At 42.8% G+C, this 24753-nt stretch overlaps 1 protein-coding gene across 1 annotated transcript; it reads left to right on the top strand.

The window, feature by feature from the left end:
* The first annotated feature begins 16025 nt into the window (after window positions 1–16025).
* On the top strand, window positions 16026–24299 carry LOC138290839 (uncharacterized). The gene is made up of 5 exons (XM_069230274.1): window positions 16026–16154; window positions 20971–21037; window positions 21143–21187; window positions 22755–22988; window positions 23429–24299. The coding sequence occupies exons 2-5, from the start codon at window positions 20978–20980 to the stop codon at window positions 23873–23875; spliced, it is 786 nt and encodes a 261-aa protein (XP_069086375.1). The 5' UTR covers window positions 16026–16154; window positions 20971–20977; the 3' UTR covers window positions 23876–24299.
* Window positions 24300–24753: the final 454 nt, after the last annotated feature.

Genomic DNA, 24753 nt, shown 5'->3' with positions numbered 1-24753 from the left:
CAAGTAAATTTAGCAAAGAAATGTATTAAGCATCATTCCTTATTTGCAGATGTCCATTAGTGAGGATCCTTAACTAACACCAGATTAGCATCAGCATGTTGGGCTTCATGCAAAACAATTTAGTAACACAAACCTGGAAAAATATCTAACTAGGGCTCTCGCAAAACAGTGTGGTTGGTACCTAGAAAGAAAAAGGAAATATGGATAACAGACACATAGATACAAGTTACACCTTTCCTCAGTTGGATCGGCAAGATAAGATAGTCTTCATCATCAGGACATCAGTCGATCAGCAAGGCATCAGGATTCAGCATCAAAGTTCAGAAAACACGAAGCCTTTCAGCAATAAAGATTAGCACGTCAAAAAGCCTATGGCAAATGCTAAATGCAGAATGCTGGTTTCTACTCAGTGCAGTCTCATTAAGTTGAATTCACTAAAACTATTTCCCAAATCCCTATTGGTCAAGGGATCGCATGTTCAGATTTTGTCCAGTAAAACTAAAACTCCAAATCAATGAATCCTGCCATTTCTCTGTTCACATGCCGCTAATTGTTTTTCTGAAATGTCCTCATCATCTGTCCCGTCAGGTAATGATGTTGTTGCAGCTTTTACTCCAGTCAGTGTCTCCATTGTTCTCCTCCTGAGAAAGTCAGTCTTACATACATTACACACATAATGTTACATTTAGCAAGAATAGCATCTTCTAGCAGTCGGTTCTCATGAGAAAATGTTCTCAGCTGTAAGCACATTTACACAATACAGTGGAAAATCACAATTTAACTCTCTATGACAGCCATTTATTAAACGTTAAGAAATACAGCTTGACCTGAGGACTGGCAACTAGGCTAAGACCTTAGCTAAGTTAAGGCCTACAACTAAGAAAGCTAATACATAATGCACAACTTTTAATATGACATATTACTACATTAGTCAAACATATGCTCAATATTTCATAACATTAGACTATTAATAAGTACAATTTGTGAACATTGGCGGTCCCTCATCGTCATCACATTTTCAAATGTGTGCATTATTTTTCCACGTTATTATATTTTCTACACAAATCTATTATTCAGAATACATGAATAATCATTAATATTTTTTATTAAAACACCTGCGCTTGCAAGCACACTTGTCTGCAGTTGCTTGAGGGAGTAAAAGGACACTATGCGGACTTACATGTACTGTCAATTCATATCTTAAATGATCCCCCTCATTGGGTTTACAACCTTATTTGCTGAATATACATGACTCGCAACAGTGATTTTTTGTTGACCAGATTCAGACTCAACGTGGTACATCATATGAAGTCATTTGTTCACTATAAATATTGGTCACAAAATTTTAACACATATCCGTGCAATAACTTGTCAACTCAGAGTGTACCCCATTTAATGTTTTTCTGTCACTTTTATGATTGGCCTAGAATGACTTTTATCAAGCGTTTGCTAAACAGATAGAAAATCTGCCCACAGTAATTTTACTTCAGCAGCTAGAAACTGACGAAGCATGTTTTGCTGTTCTTGCAAATGGCCCTTTCTGCAGGGTTTCCCCTGTATTTTTGGCTTTTGACCTCCTGTTTTTGTTTGACCCGTGCTGAAATTTCTTTTTACTGGCTTTAGGACTCTGGACATTTTGGCCCGTATTTATACTTTTTTAGCGCTGCATTTGCGTAATTTTTTTATGCAAAAACGGAGCAAACTTACAAAATACAATTGTATTTTGTAAGTTTACGCCGCTTTTGCATCAAAAAGAAGCGCAAATGAGGCGCTAAAAAAGTATAAATATGGGCCTTTATCACTGCTGATCAGTGCTGAAGTGCAAGTGCTCCTTGTCTAAATGGTATTGCTTTATCCATTATTGGCATATTTGATTTACTAGCAAGTCTCTAGTAAAGTGCACTGTGTGTGCCCAGGGCCTGTAAATCCAATGCTAGTAGTGGGTGTGAGAAAGTAGCCTCTTTCTAGCCTTGTTACCCCCACTTTGGGCCTGTTTGTGAGTGTATGTCAGGGTGTTTTCCCTGTCTCACTGGTATCCTGCTTGCCAGGGCCCAGTGCTCATAGTGAAAACCCTATGTTTTCAGTATGTTTGTTATGTGTCACTGGGACCCTGCTAGTCATGACCCCAGTGCTCATAAGTTTGTGGCCTATATGTATGTGTTCCCTGTGTGGTGCCTAACTGTCTCACTGAGGCTCTGCTAACCAGAACCTCAGTGGTTATGCTCTCTCTTTACAAATTGTCACTAACAGGCTAGTGACCAATTTTACCAATTTACATTGGCTTACTGGAACACCCTTATAATTCCCTAGTATATGGTACTGAGGTACCCAGGGTATTGGGGTTCCAGGAGATCCCTATGGGCTGCAGCATTTCTTTTGCCACCCATAGGGAGCTCTGACAATTCTTACACAGGCCTGCCACTGCAGCCTGAGTGAAATAACGTACACGTTATTTCAAAGCCATTTTACACTGCACTTAAGTAACTTATAAGTCACCTATATGTCTAACCTTTACCTGGTAAAGGTTAGGTGCAAAGTTACTTAGTGTGAGGGCACTCTGGCACTAGCCAAGGTGCCCCCACATTGTTCAGAGCCAATTCCCTGAACTTTGTGAGTGCGGGGACACCATTACACGCGTGCACTACATATAGGTCACTACCTATATGTGGCTTCACAATGGTAACTCCGAATATGGCCATGTAACATGTCTATGATCATGGAATTGCCCCCTCTATACCATCCTGGCATAGTTGGCACAATCCCATGATCCCAGTGGTCTGTAGCACAGACCCTGGTACTGCCAAACTGCCCTTCCTGGGGTTTCTCTGCAGCTGCTGCTGCTGCCAGCCCCTCAGACAGGCAGCTGCCCTCCTGGGGTCCAGCCAGGCCTGGCCTAGGATGGCAGAACAAAGGACTTCCTCTGAGAGAGGGTGTTACACCCTCTCCCTTTGGAAAATGGTGTGAAGGCAGGGGAGGGATAGCCTCCCCCAGCCTCTGGAAATGCTTTGTTGGGCACAGAGGTGCCCAATTCTGCATAAGCCAGTCTACACCGGTTCAGGGACCCCTTAGCCCTGCTCTGGCGCAAAACTGGACAAAGGAAAGGGGAGTGACCACTCCCCTGACCTGCACCTCCCCTGGGAGGTGTCCAGAGCTCCTCCAGTGTGCTCCAGTCCTCTGCCATCTTGGAAACAGAGGTGCTGCTGGCACACTGGACTGCTCTGAGTGGCCAGTGCCACCAGGTGACGTCAAAGACTCCTTGTGATAGGCTCCTTCAGGTGTTGCTAGCCTATCCTCTCTCCTAAGTAGCCAAACCCTCTTTTCTGGCTATTTAGGGTCTCTGTCTCTTGGGATTCCTTAGATAACGAATGCAAGAGCTCATCCGAGTTCCTCTGCATCTCTCTCTTCACCTTCTGCCAAGGAATCGACTGCTGACCGCGCTGGAAGCCTGCAAAACTGCAACATAGTAGCAAAGACGACTACTGCAACTCTGTAACGCTGATCCTGCCGCCTTCTCGACTGTTTTCCTGCTTGTGCATGCTGTGGGGGTAGTCTGCCTCCTCTCTGCACCAGAAGCTCCGAAGAAATCTCCCGTGGGTCGACGGAATCTTCCCCCTGCAACCGCAGGCACCAAAAAGCTGCATTACTGGTCCCTTGGGTCTCCTCTCAGCACGACGAGCGAGGTCCCTCGAATCCAGCGACTCTGTCCAAGTGACCCCCACAGTCCAGTGACTCTGCAGTCCAAGTTTGGTGGAGGTAAGTCCTTGCCTCACCTCGCTGGGCTGCATTGCTGGGAACCGCGACTTTGCAGCTACTCCGGCCCCTGTGCACTTCCGGTGGAAATCCTTTGTGCACAGCCAAGCCTGGGTCCACGGCACTCTAACCTGCATTGCACAACTTTCTAAGTTGGTCTCCGGTGACGTGGGACTCCTTTGTGCAACTTCGGCGAGCACCGTTTCACGCATCCTCGTAGTGCCTGTTTCTGGCACTTCTCTGGGTGCTACCGGCTTCATAGAGGGCTCCTTGTCTTGCTCGACGTCCCCTCTCTCTGCTGGTCCAATTTGCGATCTCCTGGTCCCTCCTGGGCCTCAGCAGCGTCCAAAAACGCTAACCGCACGATTTGCAGCTAGCAAGGCTTGTTGGCATTCTTTTGGCGGGAAAACACTTCTGCACGACTCTCCACAGCGAGAGGGATCCGTCCACCAAAGGGGAAGTCTCTAGCCCTTTTCGTTCCTGCAGAAACCTCAGCTTCTTCTGTCCAGTAGAAGCTTCTTTGCATCCGCAGCTGGCATTTCCTGGGCATTTGCCCATCTCCGACTTGCTTGTGACTTTTGGACTTGGTCCCCTTGTTCCACAGGTACCCTAGATTGGAAATCCACAGTTGTTGCATTGTTGGGTTGTGTCTTTCCTGCATTATTCCTCTAACACGACTTCTTTGTCCTTAGGGGAACTTTGGTGCACTTTGCACTCACTTTTCAGGGTCTTGGGGAGGGTTATTTTTCTAACTCTCACTATTTTCTAATAGTCCCAGCGACCCTCTACAAGGTTACATAGGTTTGGGGTCCATTCGTGGTTCGCATTCCACTTTTGGAGTATATGGTTTGTGTTGCCCCTATCCCTATGTTTCCCCATTGCATCCTATTGTAACTATACATTGTTTGCACTGTTTTCTAAGACTATACTGCATATTTTTGCTATTGTGTATATATATCTTGTGTATATTTCCTATCCTCTCACTGAGGGTACACTCTAAGATACTTTGGCATATTGTCATAAAAATAAAGTACCTTTATTTTTAGTATAACTGTGTATTGTGTTTTCTTATGATATTGTGCATATGACACTGAGTGGTACTGTAGTAGCTTCACACGTCTCCTAGTTCAGCCTAAGCTGCTCTGCTAAGCTACCATTATCGATCAGCCTAAGCTGCTAGACACCCTATACACTAATAAGGGATAACTGGGCCTGGTGCAAGGTGCAAGTACCCCTTGGTACTCACTACAAGCCAGTCCAGCCTCCTACAGTGGGCCTGCAGCACTTATTGTGCTATCCACAAGTAGCCCTGTAAACATGTCTCAGGCCTGCCACTGCCAGGCCAAAACCTTCCATTTTATTACATGTAAGTCACCCCTAAGGGGCCGTGGCAGGAAAGGCAGGGTCTTTTGCACTACAAAGACTTTACTTTGAGGTTTGCCTACTTCAAAGGTAGAAATTAGTATAAGTATTGGACCTCTGAGACCACAGCTTTAGAATCCATCTGGACTGAGAACATTCTGCCAGGAAGAAGAGCTGGATGCTGTAGGAGGGACTGCCACTCTGCGTGGTGTTTTGCTCTGTTGGCCTGCTGCTTGCTGATTCTGTTCTGGGAGTGAAAGAACTGGACTTTGCTTTCTGCATCCTGCTTCCAATAGTTCTCCACGGGCTTGGACTGAGCTTTCCTCATGTTAAGAAGCCTCAGGGACATCAAAGACTTCATCTGCCAGCAACTGGGCTCTCTTGCTGAATATCCTGACTTGCCATGTGGTGCCCTATCTAGGCCCTTGGGAATGAGTTCTGCTGCAACCAAGAAGAAACAAGCACATCGACTCCAGAACGACTTCGGAACTGGCGCCGCTGTCTGACTCCACGCCGTTGCCTGCAATTGAGCTGTGGTCCCTGCTGAATACAAGTATTGCTATCAACACCACAGGCGTAACACTGCCGCAGCACCTCAGAATTCCCTCCACAGAGTGAGTCTCGAGTGTTGTGTCACTGACATCCATGACACACAACTCCACCGCAGTACCAGTGGCATTGTGGTGATTGCAACACCGCAAAATTGATGTCTTGCGTCTTGACCTGCTCTATTCATTGACCCCACCTTGTCATAAGGAACCAACGCCTGGACACCAATGTCGCATTACCTCCCTTGCAACCGTAGGGAACCAATGCCTCACTTCCCCTGACTAGCAGTAAAGAACTGACGCCTCACCTCCCCGGTAGCAGAAAGGAACCAGTGTTGCACTAGTGATAACTCAGCTCCCTGACTCCGCGCAACATCTTTGTTTGCTCGTTTTCCAGGTATTGAACCTGAGGTCCGTGTGACTCCGTAACCAGCCCGCACTTGCTCCCGAGTGGAATCAGACTGTTGGGGACAACTCCGTCAAGATGTCTTGATAGCCCCATTTGGAGCTATTGTGTTTCTAAGTGCTTTACTGAGCTTTTGTATGTTTACTTGTGTATGTTGGATGTTTGTTGTTTTGGTCCTGTTTTACTCAGATAAATATTGACTATTGTTTTAAACTGGTGTGGAGTACTTTGAGGTGATTTCACTGTATTACTGTGTGTGTGTGTGTGTGTATGTGTACAAATACTTTACACATTGCCTCTAAGATAAGTCTGGATGCTCGTGCCAAGCCACATCCCGTACAAGGTTTATCTTATCTGTGTGGCCCCCTTACCTTGACTAGAGTGAGGGTCCTTACTTGACAGGGTGCAACCACTTCCAACTAGAGACCCCATTTCTAACAGTTGTTTACACTTATTTACACAATGTCCTGCATATTAGGAACATAGATTGATCATACAGGTAGTCTTTCAGTGAGTTGACATTGCAATATTGTATTTTTATATTTTTAAGCTTTTCATGACACAAAGTCATTTTGTTGTGTGTTGTATGCAGAATAATTATGTATTTTTCTATGTTGTACTTTTATGTTTTTCTGATATGTAAAAACCGAATAACGTTTTGAACTGAAGTACATCATTCACAGTACAAACGTATTCTTCTTTCTTTCATAACCCTCGTCTTGAGGGTAAAACCTACCTCTGCTAATGCAGTCTGATCAGAAAAAGTGCCCTCTTCTAGGCTCCATACTGTATCTCAAGTTGTTGTTTCTTATTGGAATTTAAGTTTTTAGGACAGCTGGTGAAAACACAAAGTTGCCCAACTATTATAAATTACTACCCCTAACAAAAGCCTGCACTGTTGTCTGTGACAATGCTTGATCTCTTTTTTTTTAAGTTGGTTGGCAGAGAAATGCACAACGTTCAAGGCACTGTATGGTTCCTTACAACTGTTAGTTCCTCTCTAGCACGGAAATGTCAACTCTCACGCAGTACATAAAGTGGAATTTTAAGCTCTTTGGGTGGTGTGGGGGCAGAGTGAGAGGACATCACTAGATAACATTTCCTCTCAGTAAGCATAGTAGACATGCTGGAAAGGTACATGGCCTTTTAAGGTAACCAACCCTCCTTTTCTGTGTTAAAGAGTGGAAACATTCTAGGACTAGTCACACCATGTGCTTCTTTTCCAGAAAGGGAACGTTTTACACCCTGCTGTCTTAGCAGAGGCTATTTACCGGGCCTCAATGCTCATGTGGCATAAGATTCCGATGACGAAATCTGAGCAATTAACCCACATTTTTCTGTCGCAGTATAATTTTTAACAGAGCAAAGCAGGCCTGTTGCTGATTGGAGACTGTAAATGTAGACATGTGGAGGCAGTGGGCTCTCGGTACGGCAGAAGACACTGCAGCAGATTTAATGAGGGGCTTCCTGTCTAGCATACCATGGAAATTGGCGAAGCGTGAGAAGAAGCAACATGCAAGAGGCTCACTGGAGTAGCACCACCCGCCTCCTCGGATTACCCTGCTCGCATTAACCTGCATTCAAAAACCCATCATTAAGTCAAGAAAAGTAATATGTCATTCGGTCTGGCTAGATACAGTTAAAGTGTTCTGACATTTACACCGAAAGAAGACAAAAACCCAGTCGCCTTTCAACATCACCACTGGTTGATGTACGTCTTCATTAAACACTGATCAACCTGCATTCATCAGCCATTCAGACAACGGCTGATTGAAACTATCAGTCATGACACATGGGGGTATATTTAAGACCCCCTTGTTCCACCTTAGCGTAATTTTTTAATGCTAAGGTGGCCTTTTCCCCGCACCATGGCCCATATTATATTTTTTTAGCGCCACATTTGCGTAATTTTTTTACGCAAAATCAGCACAAATGTACAAAATATAATTGTACTTTGTAAGTTTGCGCTGCTTTTGCGTCAAGCTATGACGCAAATGCGGCGCTAAAAAAGTATAAATGTGCGCCCATATTTACAAAGTGGCGCAATGCATGCATTGTGCCATTTTGTAACCTCTTGCCTCACATTATGCCTGGGCCAGGCATAATGTATGTAAAGGGGGCATTCTGGCATTAGGAAATCTGCAAAAATGGAGCTGTGAAATTGAACAGATTTCAATGCGCTATTTTTGGGGTCATTTTTAACACCTGCTCAGCTCAGGTGTTAAAATGATGCATCCATGGAGACCTATAGGCCTCCTTGCACTTTGCTACACTGTCTCAAAATTTTTGATGCTGGTGTAGCAAAGCACCACAATGGCGTTAAAATGTTGACGCTATTGTACTAATGACCACCATGGTGCACCATTTTAAAAATATGGTGCAACCACAGTGTCGTTAGGTGCCGGTGGGGGGGTGCAGAAAAAGTGGGGCATCATATCTGATGCACCACTTTTTCTTAAATATGTGCCATGGTGTTTTACTGTTTATTTACATATGATTTAGTTAGGATAGCAAGTAGACGTCTAGAAGTCTGTGTACAGACACAAGCACAACACAGAAAAGGAGAACATCACTTGACAACACAATGACCCCCCCCCCCATGACACCATTCTCAATGGAGCATCTGAACACAGACACTGCTGTACCCTTACATTCAAGTTTACGTGGAAGGTTGCAGCATCTCTGTACTTCAGTTTATATTTTTTTATTGTAAACTATATAAATGTCTCTCATTCTCCGCAGTTAGCTTGGGTTTTTGATGAGCTCTACATACCACTATCTGTCCTCACACACCATTCCTCCTTGAACTCATCAAGGAGATTAGAAATGAGTGGGAACTCCTACCCCTCTGGTTTGTGAGCTTTTGGAGAGGGGTCTAGAAGCAACAAGAACGTCTGTCTTCCAGGCACAGACTCACCCACCAGCCATCTCCTAGTCCTGCACCACAAAAGAAACCTGTTAGCTCCATAATCCATCCCAAAATTCTGAAGTTAAACAGTCACTGCTGGTATCCAGTGTAAGCCGATGAGTAGAGTAGAGGATTTGTTACAGAACTCTTTACACTGAAATCCTTAACAGTTATCTTTTTGTTTTTGTGTCCATTGCTAAAACGTCAAAGTGGCTGGCTTCTAAATAGCCAGACAAATGTCACTGAAGAAAAAACATGTGGTAATCCCAACTGTATATCTACTATTACCAGCATTACACACCCATATCAGAACACATCCTCCTTCCATCATGCCACACACAATGAAGCACATCAAGGTTCAGAACAACCTTTGGGTCTAGACTGGCTAGAAACACCCATAATTTGTGATGATAATCTTAATTAGCAGAGGAAAGAGGTTTGCCACAGGGGAAAATAGCATCACCCCCGCCCCCACATCCACAAAATGTCTTCCTTTTTGTCTCTCAACCAGAATAAGACTCCTCATCACCACCAACCAGGATATGACACCTTTTAGTCAAATGCACTATGTGTTCTAGGGCTTGTAGTTTTTAAATTCTTATTCACAAAGAGTGCAAAGATGGCCATCCTACTCACTCGTGTCTATTTGGTGCCATCTGGAAGTGATGTTTTAAGGTACCACCACCATCTGATCTTACTACGCTTTATTGGAACATCAGCTCTGTCCCTATTAAGTGATTAGGGCTACATGTCTCCGCATGCAAATATACTTGGTTTAAAGTTCGGGCTGGCTAAAGTTAACACGCATGACTTGCACAACTTGTCCATGCCCACTGCATCCTTTCACTACTCTTCCTCACAGTTTGTCAAAAGGTAAGGACTCATTCTAGCTCTGGTAGAACACATATCATGTGAAATGAACCCCAGAAAACAAGTATAGGTCTGTTTCTTCCATCCTTAAACCAAACCAGAGTTACAAAAAATGCTGTCGTTATGGATTGTGGAATATCAGAGGACGTGCCCTTCAACTTTTATGGGACCTGGAGAAACACACAACTCCAGGTTGTTTTTTCAAAAATATTTAATAGAGTATATTTTTGTTCCCAGTCTGGGCTTCCCAGTATTGGCCTGCAGGGTGCTGGCTGATTGTAAATGAAGAGTTGATGCCTCCACATGTAACAGCATTTCATTCTCATGTCACTATCACCACTTGTAATTGATTCGTGCATGAAAAAATGGCTTGCATGTTAAACAAATATTTTGCATTGACTGTATATGTGGCGAAAACAACACTCACATTTTATTCTTTCTTTAGAACTGTAGAAAATTCTGTTCATAGGAATTGAAAACATTGCCCTAATATTTGAGTTTTTCATCACAATCAGATGAAATCTCAGAAATTAAGACAGTAACAATGGTCATTGCATTGTTGTTGCTGTCTTTTCATTGACAACAATGTTTTTATTTAACATTCATAACTATCTTTAAGGTCTTCGTACCAGAAAACATTTACCTATCTGTTTGTGAAGGATCTCTTGTAGATCACACCTGTTAGAAATTGTGTCTCTAGTTTGCAGAGGTTTGCAATCTTTCCAAGTAGGTACCAAAAATTCTAGTCAGGGCAAGTAAGATGCACACTAAAAGTTTAGATGTGCTCAACCTTTGGTAGCTTGGCACAGAACAGGAAGGCTAAACTAAAGAGACAATGTCTGAAGTATATGTGCTCACACACAGTAACTCAGTGATAACACCGCAAAAGGACTGCATGAGTCAAACAAGATGAAAACAACAAAAATCCCACATATATAAGTCAAGTTGGGAATTTTTAAAGGTTAGAGCAAAAAAAGCAGTGCTTAGAAGGCAATAGCTCCAACCGGAAGTATCTGGTCGCACTGAACCAGGGCAAACCCAAAGTGTAGCCCAACCGCAATGGAGTGTGGGCCCGGTGCAGGAGTCACACAGACACACTGACAGTACCTTTGTTGTGTCAATGCTCGGTGACGATGCGTTGATCCAGAGGAGGAGAAGCGTTGCCCTTGCAGACAATGCATTGTTTCCTGATCAGGCAGTGTTATTGATGTCCAATCATTGGGGTTGTTTTGTCACAAAGTAAGCAAGTGATGTACGCGGGTTCTGTGCAGGCAGCAGCAAGGCAGCTTTTCTGCAGCAGGATGTGTTGGTTCCAAGTGACACACTGGTGTTGTTGCGTCAGATTCTCGTGTTGCAGCACCACACTCACCTCCAAGGGCCCAGGACTGGATTTGCCACCGTTTGGCAGAGCAGGACTCACAAAAGAGGAGCCCAGGTATTGGTAGAAAGATGCAGGTGAAGTCCTTAATGTCACTGAGACTTCGGAAACAGCAGGCAACAAAGTCAGGTCCTTGGATAAACTTTAGATAGCAGGATGTTTAGAGTATGATTCAGTCCTCTCACTCCCAGGCAAGAAGTAGCAGGCAACAGGCCAACACAGCAGAGCAAACAACAAAGTAGCAGTTCCTCCTGACAACACTGTGGTCCTTCTTCCTGGTAGAATGTCCTCAGCCCAGAAGTGTTCTGAGTACATGGTGCCAGAGGCCCAGAAGTTATACCCAAATGTGCCTTTGAAGTGGGGAGACTTCAAAGAGTGGTTTTGAGGTGCCCTAGTTCCCTTTCAGCCCACTCATGTCTGCCAGGAGGTCGGTGGGGGTATCTGTCCCTTGTGTGGGGTCAGGCCACTACCCTTTGAAGTGTAAGTGAGAGCCCCTCCACCTTTCCAGGCCCATAAGGACCCATCAGTATGCAGAGGGAATGCAAGGGCAGTTGAATGCCCTGTATTCATGGCTGTCTGAATGGAGTACACACAGTTAGCTTTCACCTAACCTTACATAGCCCAAAAGTGGATTGGAGGCAGGCTAAGGCACAGGATGGTTAAAGTAAGAAAATGCTAACTTTCTAAAATTGGAATTTTCAGACCTGTAATTTTAAAACCACCTTTACCACAAGATGTGTTTCTAAATTATGAGTCCAGAGACACCAAACTCAATTTTTCTATCTTTTCCTAATTGGAAATTACACTTAAAAGATATTTTAAAGCAATCCCAATACTAGCCTATGGGAGAGATAGTCTTTGGGATAGTGTAAAATGAATTTAAAAGTTTTTCACTGCCTGGACATGTTAAACTTAAAAGTACATGTCCAGCTTTTTTAGGTACACTCACCCTGCCCTTGGGACTAACCAGGGCCTACCTTAAGGGTGTCTTACATGTAATGACAATTAAGGGTTGGTCCTGGCAAGTGGGTACCCTTGCTAGGTCGAAATGGCAGTTTAACTGCACACACTCTGCAATGGCAATCTAAGACATGATTGAAAGCCTACTGTAGTGGGTGGCACAACCAGTGCTGCCGGCCCAATAGTAGCATTTTACTTACAGGCCCTGGACACACATAGTGCACTTTACTGGGGACTTACTAGTAAACCAAATATGCCAATCATGGAGAAGCCAATGTACCATGTTTTCGACATAGAGCACATGCACTTTAGCACTGGATAGCAGTGCTAAAGTGCATGGAGTAATAAAGCCAGAAAATTAAGTTCAGCATATCGTCAAAGAGGAAGTCAGAAAGCAAAACATCAAGGGAAACCATGCCAAAAGATGCCAGGTCTAACAATACCAATATTTACAGAGGGCTTAGAGCCCGCCCACTGCTTACTATTGGTTGGCTTTCTTGTCACTCTAATTTTCTTGCTTCTTGTTCAATGGCTTTCCTTCCTCTTCTTGTGTTTGTCCTTCCTTTGAAGCATAGCTTTTTTACCATCCTCTTTATTAGATGACTTGTATCCTTCCATCGCTGACATGCTAAGTACTACTTTTTTCTTTTTCTTTCAGCACTCCACGTAAGTGCATGGATTGCTTTTCTCTCTACTTCTCTACTTTGTGTGTTGCCTGCGCTCTCAAATACCACCCCGAAGTCAGTGTTGCACTAAATATTTCGTTTAACTATTGCAGTAAATTGCAGGAATTGAAAAAAAAAACATATTTCCCATCCAAACAAATGTTATGAATGTATTTGGGAACATGCAAATTTGACTGCTTATCACAAGGGTTCAATTTTGCAGACAGAAAAACAGTTCTGGCAGTCAGTGGAGTTTATGGCTGTGCACAGTGAAACCCAGAGTTTGTGTGCACATTTATAAAAATGATGGCAACCAAGAGCTTCTTAGCGCTGGCATAAACAATAGGCCACATTCCTTGCATTTGCAGTACAAAACCTTTATTTTCTAGTAGCTGGTGCAAGGTAAGCATACTTAGGTCTTTCCACTCTAGTGCAAATACAGTAAATCTTTTGAAAGAAAACATTCTAGGAGTAAACTCAGAGGAAGGAGAATGCAAAGTCTCCGCAAGACCTCTTGAAAACAAAGCCGCCAGTGCCTCCAAGGCATAACAATGCCCAAACTCAATCTTGAATGTGAATTCTGCACTCATTTCTTTAGAGGCAAGTTTCCAAATTTGACAACCTTAAACTGCACCTCTGTGCTAAGAGCAAGTGTCTGTTTTGACATGTATTTGCATATCAAATTATAATTTCACCTTCCCACATGAAGTAAAAAAGAAACAGAAAAAGTTTGGTGGGGGGGCTTATTTCAATTGACCTTGCTGCGCTGCCCTGTGCACAGGGAAAAGGCAGAAATGTGTTGTATTTACAAGATACAGTGCATTTCTTTCCTCTCCCCCTGCACTGGTGCACAATGGGCTGCCTAGTGCTGATGCAGGCACCCTTGCACCATCATGCAAGAATGCCTGCATCAAAGATCGGACTGTTTCTGTGCAGAAAGGGGCACCTTCCAGTGCAAAAATAATCCATGGAGGCTTTTCCTCTTCCAATGTGTGCTGCAGAATGTAGCACACATTGATAAGGGAAAAAGAGGAGAACTAAAGATATGTCTCCTGTTTGCACCTCCCTATGATGCATTCCTGAGTTTACAGATTTTTGTAAATCTGGGAATGCAACAAAACCCATGGGTGTTGAGTAGGATCACCCACTGCAACACCCATAGGACACCTCCCTGACGCAGTGTAAGGCAACACAGCGGCTTGCGCTGCGTTGCCTTACACTACAACTTATAAGACCATTAAAAGCCATGTTACGTGGCTTTGCGTGGCCTTGTAGATATGGGCCTGCACAAGGCGCTGACGATGCGTCACAAAAGGTGATGCACTGAAGGAGCAGGGGGCTTGTAAATAACCCCCTGAATACTTTCACTGGCAACCAGTTTGTTTTTTTGCACTGTATTCAACCAAGAATAAATGCACGGAAAAATTTTTGTATTCAAATTAGCAACACCAAAGCTAAAAATAACGCCATCATTTAAAAGCAGTACTACTTTAAGTGTTAAAGGACAAAAGTATGCATGCTTCAAAAGCGCTCAGCAATCGCAGACAAGTTTTAGTCCCTGTACAAAGTTTTTCCAAAGACTTATGCAAACTATGCTGACTGGGATCTGTTTCTCTATGGCGTCTTTGAAACATTCGTAGGTATCGTTATTATTTTTCTTGTCATTTCTATTAAGAATGCCAATAAAAATAATAATAACGATAAAACCATTGGTGCTGAAACAATTTTTAAGTGGGAGTTCTGCCATCATTGTTACAATGTAGCAAATGTGCCACATCCATTTAGCAGGAAAGTGGTACAGGTATAGTATGTGGCTGGTGGTGCATTTTGGAGCTCACTTGTACAAATATATTAATAAAGCCTGGTGTAGCAGTTCACTGTCATTTACAGACACCACATTTTTCATTAAAATGCCCACTAAATTTGCATAGACATTCAATTTTACGTATAAAGCTATACAGTGCAAAACCATAACGTGTAGAGATTGGGTTTCAACAATATTTATCATTTGGAGCTCTTGATTCGTTTTGATCATAAAATTTTGGCTCTTCACTCTTCAGATTAACAAAAAATGTGGCTTCTGTGCTTTCATAATGGCTGATATATTTTTAACTATTTGTACAGTTTATTTATTGGCATTTAACTGTAGTTGTATGTTAGAATAAAATTGACCTCCTGCAGCCTTCCTTTCGCACTCCCCGTACCATAGCAGAATTGTCACATAGTTTGCTTTGCAAAATCCTCTTATTTTGTCGGCAGAGAAATGAAAGTAAACACATTTCCCCATGTTAAAAGAATAGGCAGCAATTTGTCAGATGACATAGCCTGCCATTTGACCTTTGTCTTTAAACGCACAGCAACTGTGACAAGGTAAAAACAAGATGTAAACTCTTTAGTCCTAATTCGCCTTCTGAACTCGACCATGGTTATTTTTGAGGTCCTGAGTGCCTCCTCCTACTTCCAGCGCCGTTGATCCTCGGTGGCCAATAACACAATTGAGATAGTTCGAATCTTGTTCATAACAAAATTGGAAAGTGACACGACATTTGCATAGGAGGTAAACCAGAAAAGCAAATTACTACCTTAATTCTTCCGCTGTCGCTGGATATTGAAAGGCCTTTCAGGGAACTTCAGCGCCCATTGTTTCCGTTTCCTCGAAAACAAGAGGGCAGAACGGTAAATACAGTAGAAATGTTACTATAAATAAAAGTATCCATAAAAAATTATATGAAATAAGAATATGCCTAAATATGCATGTCCAAGAAGCAGTCAACTTCTACCATCTTCTCTGCTTTATAAAAAGTAAGCATTGCCATTAGTAGTCACGCATTACAAATTAGAAAGAGGGTAATTCATACTGAGAGATAACGGGGAATTTGACATTTCTGGAAATACACATTGCATAAAACCAGAACCCAAAAACAACACAGACAGTGGCAGTTAAAACCCACTCTGCATTACTGACTTGGCACGCATCCAGGTCGGCGACTGGTTAACCAGCCGACACTGCACATAAACAAATGTTTAACTATAGAACGGTGTTTTTTCTTAAAACCACAACCACAGGAGGAAGCGTGGGTGAACGTGGGTTGAGCCAGCGTTGCATGAAACCTCATGACGTCATGAAGCCTTTGAGTGGGGATTGGACAAGGATTCGGGGACAGCATTTAAATAGCGGGAGGTAACAAGGACTGAGCAGAGAATCTCAGCATCCTTTCGGAAAGGACCGAACCAAACTTCCTGCTGCTCCTCAACAAGCTGACACCTTCACCAGCCAGAGACCTCATTCTCTTGAGCCATAACAAAGGTAAGGTAATGTGGCTTTAAACAGGGAACTGATACATGCATGTCTATTTGGGTTTAGGCAGATTTGATTTTAGGCTATGGTTATACAACATGACGTGTTATCTGCAAAATGCAGTGTTTGTTATGCACGTGGATGCTTGCACATCTCCAACCAATGAATTGTAACCCCTAGTTGTGCTTTCAGGATGGTTCGTTCTAGCTGCCCCTTAAACATGTGATTAAGCGCTCCCCATCTGGCAAAATCGAGAAGTGGGGTGCATGGGTTTGCTGCACCCCCTTCTGCTCAAGTGAAAATCAAGGAGTGTTCAGGCAGATGATTTGCACTTGATTACATCTTTAAAGATTCAGGATCAAAACCCATGCGTTTTTGGCTGTAGGGTTTGCAATTGGGATTCAGGACTAAATCTCCTGCCAGTAACATTACATGATATTTTTTTTGAAGTCTTGTTTAGTTATACACAGAATAATTCTGGGAGCAAACGAATTTCTACAGATTTAGCAGGTAAGAAAACAGATCAATGGGAAACTTTAGGATTTAGCCCAGGATGACACAATTTGGTCAAGTGGGAAATCTGGAATTAGAATTCTGGTCTATGGGTTCCAAACTGACTTTTTAGGCAGTAGGCCAAATATCGTCCTGCGAGTCCCTCTAGGTCACATAGAAAACATTGTTTGAAATGAAAAACAAGTTTTTCCTCAAAATGATTTAGCTGCAGTGTACTCAGTTGTGTTTTCACGACCAGACTGGAAATACTGTGACCTCAAGTGACCACCTTCTTGACAGAAAGCATGCATTACATAATTGATCGTCCTATGGTACCTGTTAATGAAAATGTTGGATTTTAAGAAAATTATTTCATGAGCTGTGTGTGTTTGTTTTTTGTCGTTCTGTTTGTTTCACTCAGCCCCATTCCTATGAGGACATGTGGATGCCTTTGTAGAAGAAGATGTACACATTTCTAGAAAGGCTTCCACATATTCTCAGAGGCACGAGGTCTGAGAGTAATCAAAATTACAAGGTTTGCTCAAGTTTGGTAATTTCGGTAAATTCGTTTTGTGTGTTTTACCAGGATTCAGCTGCGAGTGTGAAATGTAGTAGCTCGTAAGGGAGAGCAAGTTTTGCCCTTGGCAGCTCAAAACTATTTTATGAATAGAAAATATTTTATTTCGCACTGGCAAACATTTGTTCAATCTGACCCTCCCATTTGTAACCCGTGCTTGTGGCAGTGCCAGTAGAGGGTAGTCAGGGCCAGCTCTATGGCAGTGGGATCGGCGCTACGGCACCGGTTGCTGAATTTGGGAGAAGGCGCCGTGTTTGCACGTATGTTTTAGTTTTTAAAAACCCACTGTGCGTTCCTTGCCTGCAGCAATATTCAGGCAACAACAAAAATGTCAAGCTAAATTGTGATTAATGTTCTGGATGGAGAGAGATCAAGTTTTTTCTAGTGGGAGTTTTAAAGTAGTGCAGGGGATTAATATGCCTGCTGCAAAGAACATGTACCATGCAGATCACAAACTGCATAAAACACAAATAGGTCAGTGGGTTACTGCTTTTGTCAGAGAGATCCTTTTGTTAATCACAGTCCTAATATAAAACATTAAACAATGAACTATCATCAAAGAACTGCATGCATTCCACAAGGTATAGATTAGAGCACTATTACTTTACCCCCATTCTTTCATTATCCTAATGTCACAAAAAGGATTTAATTGGGTATAGCCATGGTGTTACTTTTAAAATTTTGAGTTTGTGCTTCTTCAGACCAAGCACTTTTAAACTATACTGCCTACCTGTATGGATGGCATGTGACTCCTTCACCTTGTAGTCCTCTGGCTTATGTAACATTTCTTATACACTAATTTACACATGCATGATTCGTTGTCTTGGTGTAATAAGTGTGAGATGTAAAGTGCTCTGACACCTTACACTGGAGTAAGTGGCGCTATAAAACTAATTACATGCATCTGTGAGAGATTGGTTATGGAATCTTGAGGGGCACTGCTAAAGGGTGGTAGTAGGGAAATCTATGGCAGGGCGTGTCATTAGGAGTGCCAACAAACATTATCACACATGGCACCGCCAGCGCTAAGGCAAGCCATGGGGGCAGTTATGAGACAGGACCTCAAAACCTATGATTAGAAAAGAAGTGAACTGGAAGGGAGCATCCATGGTAAGAGCAGACACTATGGATTGTCCACAAGGGCTACAGAAGGAAGAAAGTGAGCAAAACAGGACAGCAGGGGTGTATGCACAGTGCAGATGAAACTGTGTGAAGGCTGCACACCTCCCACTGCAACGAATCTGCACCTTTTACCACTGAGTTCGTGGTTCTGCTAGAGTGTCTCAATGTGTTGCCAGAGGGTCACTGAAAAAATAGGTGGGGGAATTTAAACGAGGAAATAAATCTAATGAGGGCAACGCGTTTCAAACGAAAGCAAAAAGACACATTCTTAATGTTTGTAAGTTAGTCATTAACAGTGAACCTAATCAAATATATTATTTACTTTTTGGACTGCCGTTATATCTATCGTTCCAGGCATTTTATCCACACCTGCCTTCTGTGGTCGAAGATGCCCTTTTCTTTAGATCCTGTGGTCATTCTGGGACAGATCACTTGTGATCACAGTACACCTCTATTACGAGACTCTGCAGGTGTCAAGAGCGGCATTATTAATCGTGATCTATCAGTTCTCAATAGGCAGTTGCCACTTCAGCGGAAAAGAATCCCAGCAGAGAGGCCAAGAACTGAATGAACTTAAACTTCAAACAGGCATCGTAAGTCTCAGACATTTGAACTGAAACTTGCCCTAAAAATAATACCTGACCGACAGGTGTCTTGACAACTGAAATGTTCGGTATGAATGCTTTCAAAGCTTGTACCTCCAAGTTTTGAGGTTATTTCGAATACAGTGTGCCTTATCAGGATCTCAGGTAATTGGCAAGCATCACAGGGACGCCTGATCAATTTAGAAGTCATTAGCCTCAACTCTGGAAGGGAAGTTTGTACCGCAGCAGAGGCCCTCACTCTCAGCACTGCTTGGAAAGCTTGCACCACTTCAGAGGCCCCGAGTCTCAACAGTGCACAGGGAAGCTTGCAGCACCGCAAAGACCCCCTTTGCATGGGCAAACTTGCAGCACTACAGAGGCCATCAGGCTCAACACTGCATGGGAAGCTTACACCACTGCAGAGGCTCTCATACTCAGTGCTTCATGCAGAGGCTGAGAGTCTCAGAAATGCATGGGAAGCTTGCACCATTGCAGAGGCTCTCATACTCAGTGCTTCATGTAGAGGCTGAGAGTCTCAGAAATGCATTGGATAGCTTGCACCACTTTAGAGGTCCTCAGTCACAACACCGCATGGGAAGCTTGCACCACTGCAGAGGCTCTCATACTCAGTGCTTCATGCAGAGGCTGAGAGTCTCAGAAATGCATGGGAAGCTTGCACCACTGCAGAGGCTCCCATACTCAGTGCTTCATGTAGAGGCTGAGAGTCTCAGAAATGCATTGGATAGCTTGCACCACTTTAGAGGTCCTCAGTCACAACACCGCATGGGAAGCTTGCACCACTGCAGAGGCTCTCATACTCAGTGCTTCACGTAGAGGCTGAGAGTCTCAGAAATGCATGGGAAGCTTGCACCACTGCAGAGGCTCTCATACCCAGTGCTTCATGTAGAGGCTGAGAGTCTCAGAAATGCATGGGATAGCTTGCACCAGTTTAGAGGTCCTTAGTCACAACACTGCATGGGAAGCTTGCACCACTGCAGAAGATCTTAGTCTTAACAATGTATGGGACGGTCTAATTGTTTAAACGTTTTAGAACTGTCACTTGTTAGCACTTAAGGTAGATCACCCAATGAAAGAAAATACAAAAATGATGCATTAGGTTTGTCAGGAGTTTGAAGAATTGCTAGGAAGGGTGAACATGCCCAACAACCCAGTCGCAAGAGCGAGCTGGTTTCACGGAGCACTGGTAGCATTAAGTATGGAAGGTTAGAAAGGCTGCTTCTAATTTAAGGTAGTCTGACATGACAATGTGAGCTTTCAAAAAGGGAAAGGTAGGTGTAGAGGTGGAGGAATGAACGGGTGCCAAATAGGCCAATTATATGTTTAGGAGCGAAGAGCCTCGCTGCTATTAAGGGTGGGTTGATTCATTTTGAGTTGGGTTAAAATAAACTAAGAATTGTGTATTAGTTTGGCAATGGCATTATGGACCTTATACTATGTGAAACGCAGCAGGTGTGGGTGTTTGTATCGGTCAGTTTAAATGAGGACTAACACGGCACATTATTAGAGGTGGGCATAATTGGTGTAACTCTCTCTAGAGTATTTACTCATAAGTAACACAAATTACTCCTAATTATGTGTAATTAACGTGAGAAGCATAATCTAGAATTTAGTGCTATTTTCTTAGCGCAAAATGCATCCTCGCATTCAAAATGGGCGTAAGAATTCATTTGAGGTAAGAAAATAACAATAAATACTTCGGGACATGAACAGCAGAAGTCAGCAGCTGCTCGCTCTCTTAGTTAGTTGTTCCTGTTCTCCTGCTGTTGGATTTTTGCCTCAAGTTACTAATTACTCAAGCTGGGGTAACTGCGTAATTTGGGTAATTTTGCATCATAAATGAAATGCGTAATTACTGAAATTAATCTGATTCCTCTGGATTTATTAAAATTTCGGCCAGGCCTGCAGATTACGCATTAGAGACACCTCCATAGGTTTTCCAGTTAAAAGTCCGTAGATGCATTTTTCACAACAGGTCTTTTGTTCCAACATTTGCACTGTATCTAATCATAACTATATTATCTGTTTATAGCTTGACAATGAACATGAAGATTGCAGTGCTGTGCCTTTGCCTCATCAGCATGGCCTGGGCTCTGCCGGTAGGTACCGCTAATGCTTTGTCTAAAGTCACTTCAGGTATTATTTTCAGCATAACTGAAGAGAAAAATTTATGAAATATCAATTGACTTTCTTGTCCTTGACAGGCCCGCCACCGATCTAGGCGTTCAGCCAGCATGGAGGAGAGCCAGGTGAGGATCCATTGTATCTGAAATACATCTATTTAGCAACATTCCTACTAGTGTGTGACACTGTGCTCTAAGAGATTCTCCTGAAACTGAACCGACTAAAATTAGTTCAAACAAATACAATTATTTCCAACAAATAAAATTAAAAGTGATGGTTTCAATACTGTTAAAAAAATATAAAGAATATAATGAGATTCAGTTTACATTTCTCACAAATTTAATCTGGAAAGTTACTTTTCTCTCTTAAATTTGTTAATTAATTCATCTCTTTGATTCTTCCTCTTCTTAACAGAAGACACCTCTTCCCTTCTCACAGCACTCATTAATTTTCACTGGAGGTGGGAATATAGCTCCTCCAGCCTTCAAGCACTCCAGTGTGTCTTTCCACTCACACATGTTCTGCCATAAAAAAAAAAAAACAGAACTCACAGATTAGGCAGCATTTACCTATATAATGCATGCTGCCATTTCACAAGGCGCATACCCACACAATGTTGTTTCTTTCAGTGGCATGGAATCCTATGGTATTGTGTGCGTCTTGACACCAAAAATTATTTTTGCCTTTATCCAATATATTTTTAAGATTGACAAGGGCCCAGCAGCTTCCCCAACAACAAAGTTTTCCAAAATCCATGACAAAGCTAAACATGCTTTGACAAAGCCAGGAGCCTGTCATACAGCCCCAAACTCATTGCCTTTGCCAAGGCCTCTGTTATAAAGTGGATAATATCATTGTCACATTGTAGCCGCCTGAAATTACAGTGCTTAGTTTATTCTAGCCTGCACACCTACAATGAGGTTGCAACAATCACTTCTTGCTTCCTGTTGTCCTTACTTGTAAAGCGGAATCAGTATTTATGGTACAAATGTACTTGTAATGACTTTTTATGACATAAAGGGCATCATAACAACACAAACAGATGATGGACAGAGTGCTGAAACTTTTCAAACACTCTCCCTAGTCACAGATCTGGGTAAAATCCATTGTTCCTTTGCTCACCATGCAACCCCAGCACGGACCCAGGCATATGCAAATCAGTCTTGACCCTGCTCCATCAGCCAAAGAATGACTAATTATTATGATGAACAATGTGTATCGAAACACAGTGTTGGTGGTATAGACAGTTTAAAGGAAAAGGTTTGCCCATGCGATTTCAAAGTATTTCTGCCCATCTAAATAAAGAATGTAGGAGAAGACAGCTGCAGATGGCACCCACCAACAGATGTATCTTTTAAACTACTTGAAAGGAGAAAATTGAGATGCTGTGATGAAACTTACGAAGATCAATTTGATGGACATGCTATAGCTGTATTTCTGCACCACTAAATCCACTGACAACAGCTCCATCTGTATTGGCCTTTTTTGTCACTACAGAAAGGTTCCCCCTATGCAGATCAGTGTCATAACAGTTTTCAAAGAACAGCATATCCAGTGCTGCATGACCAAAAAATAGCTCCGAACAGAAACAGTGTTGCTTGAGATCCACCACAGTATCCTGTCAACAACAAACAATAGATCACTTGTGCTCAGCACTATAGTAATTCATTATTCTCACTCTTCACTTTTCAGAACTCCTCAAAAGATGTCTCCATCGAAAGCCATTCAGACTCTGACTCGTCAGAGGAAGTACTTCCTGCCGCCACTACTGCTGCTGCTCCTTCCACTGAAGCCTACATCGATGACTCTACTCAAGGAGACAGTGCCGGCAGAGGAGATAGTGACAGAGTTCCATTGGAAATCAGAGCAGCAGATGATAAGGACCACTCTGTTGAAGCAAAAGACTGGAAGAGCGCTGATGCCCAGGTAGGGACCCTTATGGGATAAGGTGGATCTTGAAAGAGCCCGAAATTATTAAAACAACTTAATCTGCTCTACAAGAAGGCCATATTTAGATGACACCACTTCTCACATGCCCCATTCCCGGATACCTATACTGCCCCAATTTCCTCAGACTGGCACTTCAACTGGCCCACACCGAGGTCATACATTGCAACACTGATCCAACACACTACAATGTAGCAGCTAATTTACTAATTAAAAAATCAGAAGACATCAACCGCACAAGTCTGTTGTGTCCTATGCCACAAGAAAAGTTAAGCATAGAAGCTACTAACATGAAGATCGCAAAAACTCGTCAAGAAACAATTATATTTAAGGTGTACTCGGATATGTAGATATTCTTTTATGGAAAGTCTATTTTAGTAATTCATGGGATCTGTCTAATCTCTCTGTATTTCAAACAGGCTATTCTGGATACCACAGCTGAGCAGGCTGATGAATCAGATGAAGCAGACAAAATTACAGCAGATGCTGATGATACTGACACAGATGATGCTGACAGCCACACCAGCAACGAGAGCCCCGAAGCCCAGCCTGACCACAGCGTGGAAGAAGATAGCCACCCAGACAGCCATCACAGCAACGAGAGCCCTGAAACTGAGCCTGACCACAGCATTGAAGCGGACAGCCACACCAGCAACGAGAGCCCTGAAACCCAGCCTGACCACAGCGTGGAAGCGGACAGCCACCCTGACACCCACACGAGCAACGAGAGCCCTGAGCATCATGTTCAGCTCAGGGGCCTGAAGCAGGCAACAGCTGAACCCGACACAGAGAGCAGCGAAAGCTCAGAAAGTCACGAGGATTCCTTGCCTCATGACAGCGTTGAGAGCCACGACATATCCCCCTAAAAAAGGCCCCAACGCCAAGGGTGCAAGTGGATGCCCGAGTTCTGTTTATCTTTGTATGTGAGACAAAGAAAATGCCAAATGGTGTTCTGTTTGTTAAAGTTTTTTTAAAAGATTGTATTGCCATTCTAAGGCAGTTCTGATTGTATTTAACACCGTATGTACAGCATTCACTAATACATTAGTAGGCAAACCCTGATCTTCCTTCTATCATGTGCAATAACTGCAAGACAAGCTACTGCTAATATTAACTACACTTTTGATTGTGTTGATATGAATATATTATGTAAGAATTACATGAAAATTAGTTTTATACAGTTCGAGCTGTTGTTACCTCGTATAATGCTGCCACTCAACAGTATGAAATCATAATGTATATTTTTTTGTAATGTTTATAACTTGATTAAAACCTTAAAAAAATCCTGGATTGCAGAATTATTTGCATTGATCATATTAGTATCAGAATACACTAACTGTGTCAGTTAAGACAAAGCTCAGTTTAACAAAATAATATATAAAGTATAGTGATGGGGTAATGCGATTGCACTGAAATTGTGGACCTCTACATACCTGAAGTGGGTCTGTGTTTTCTAGAGACTGACCTTAGGAGAGTGCGCTTGAGTTTGCTGTTTCTGTCCTGCTGGTGCCTCCTTGAATGTCTGTGTAACCCCTATATACGGAGCCCCTCTGAGCCCCTAAAATGTAGAGTTTTCCTCCTTCTAAGGTCTGTCGCAAAGAACCAGTTCAACTAACAGGAGAGCGGTGAACTTTGACTTATTGCTTGAAGCCTTTTCTGGACACAGGGTCTGAGATGTATTCACAATGTGCGAATTCTCTGTCTTCCTTCTATAGTGGCATTTTTAATTTTGATTCACTCATTA

Source organism: Pleurodeles waltl, chromosome 1_1, assembly GCF_031143425.1.
Source record: "Pleurodeles waltl isolate 20211129_DDA chromosome 1_1, aPleWal1.hap1.20221129, whole genome shotgun sequence".
In the NCBI taxonomy this organism is placed as follows: domain Eukaryota; kingdom Metazoa; phylum Chordata; class Amphibia; order Caudata; family Salamandridae; genus Pleurodeles; species Pleurodeles waltl.
Note: the sequence above shows the minus strand (reverse complement) of the source record. Positions and strands in the feature narration are given on the sequence as shown.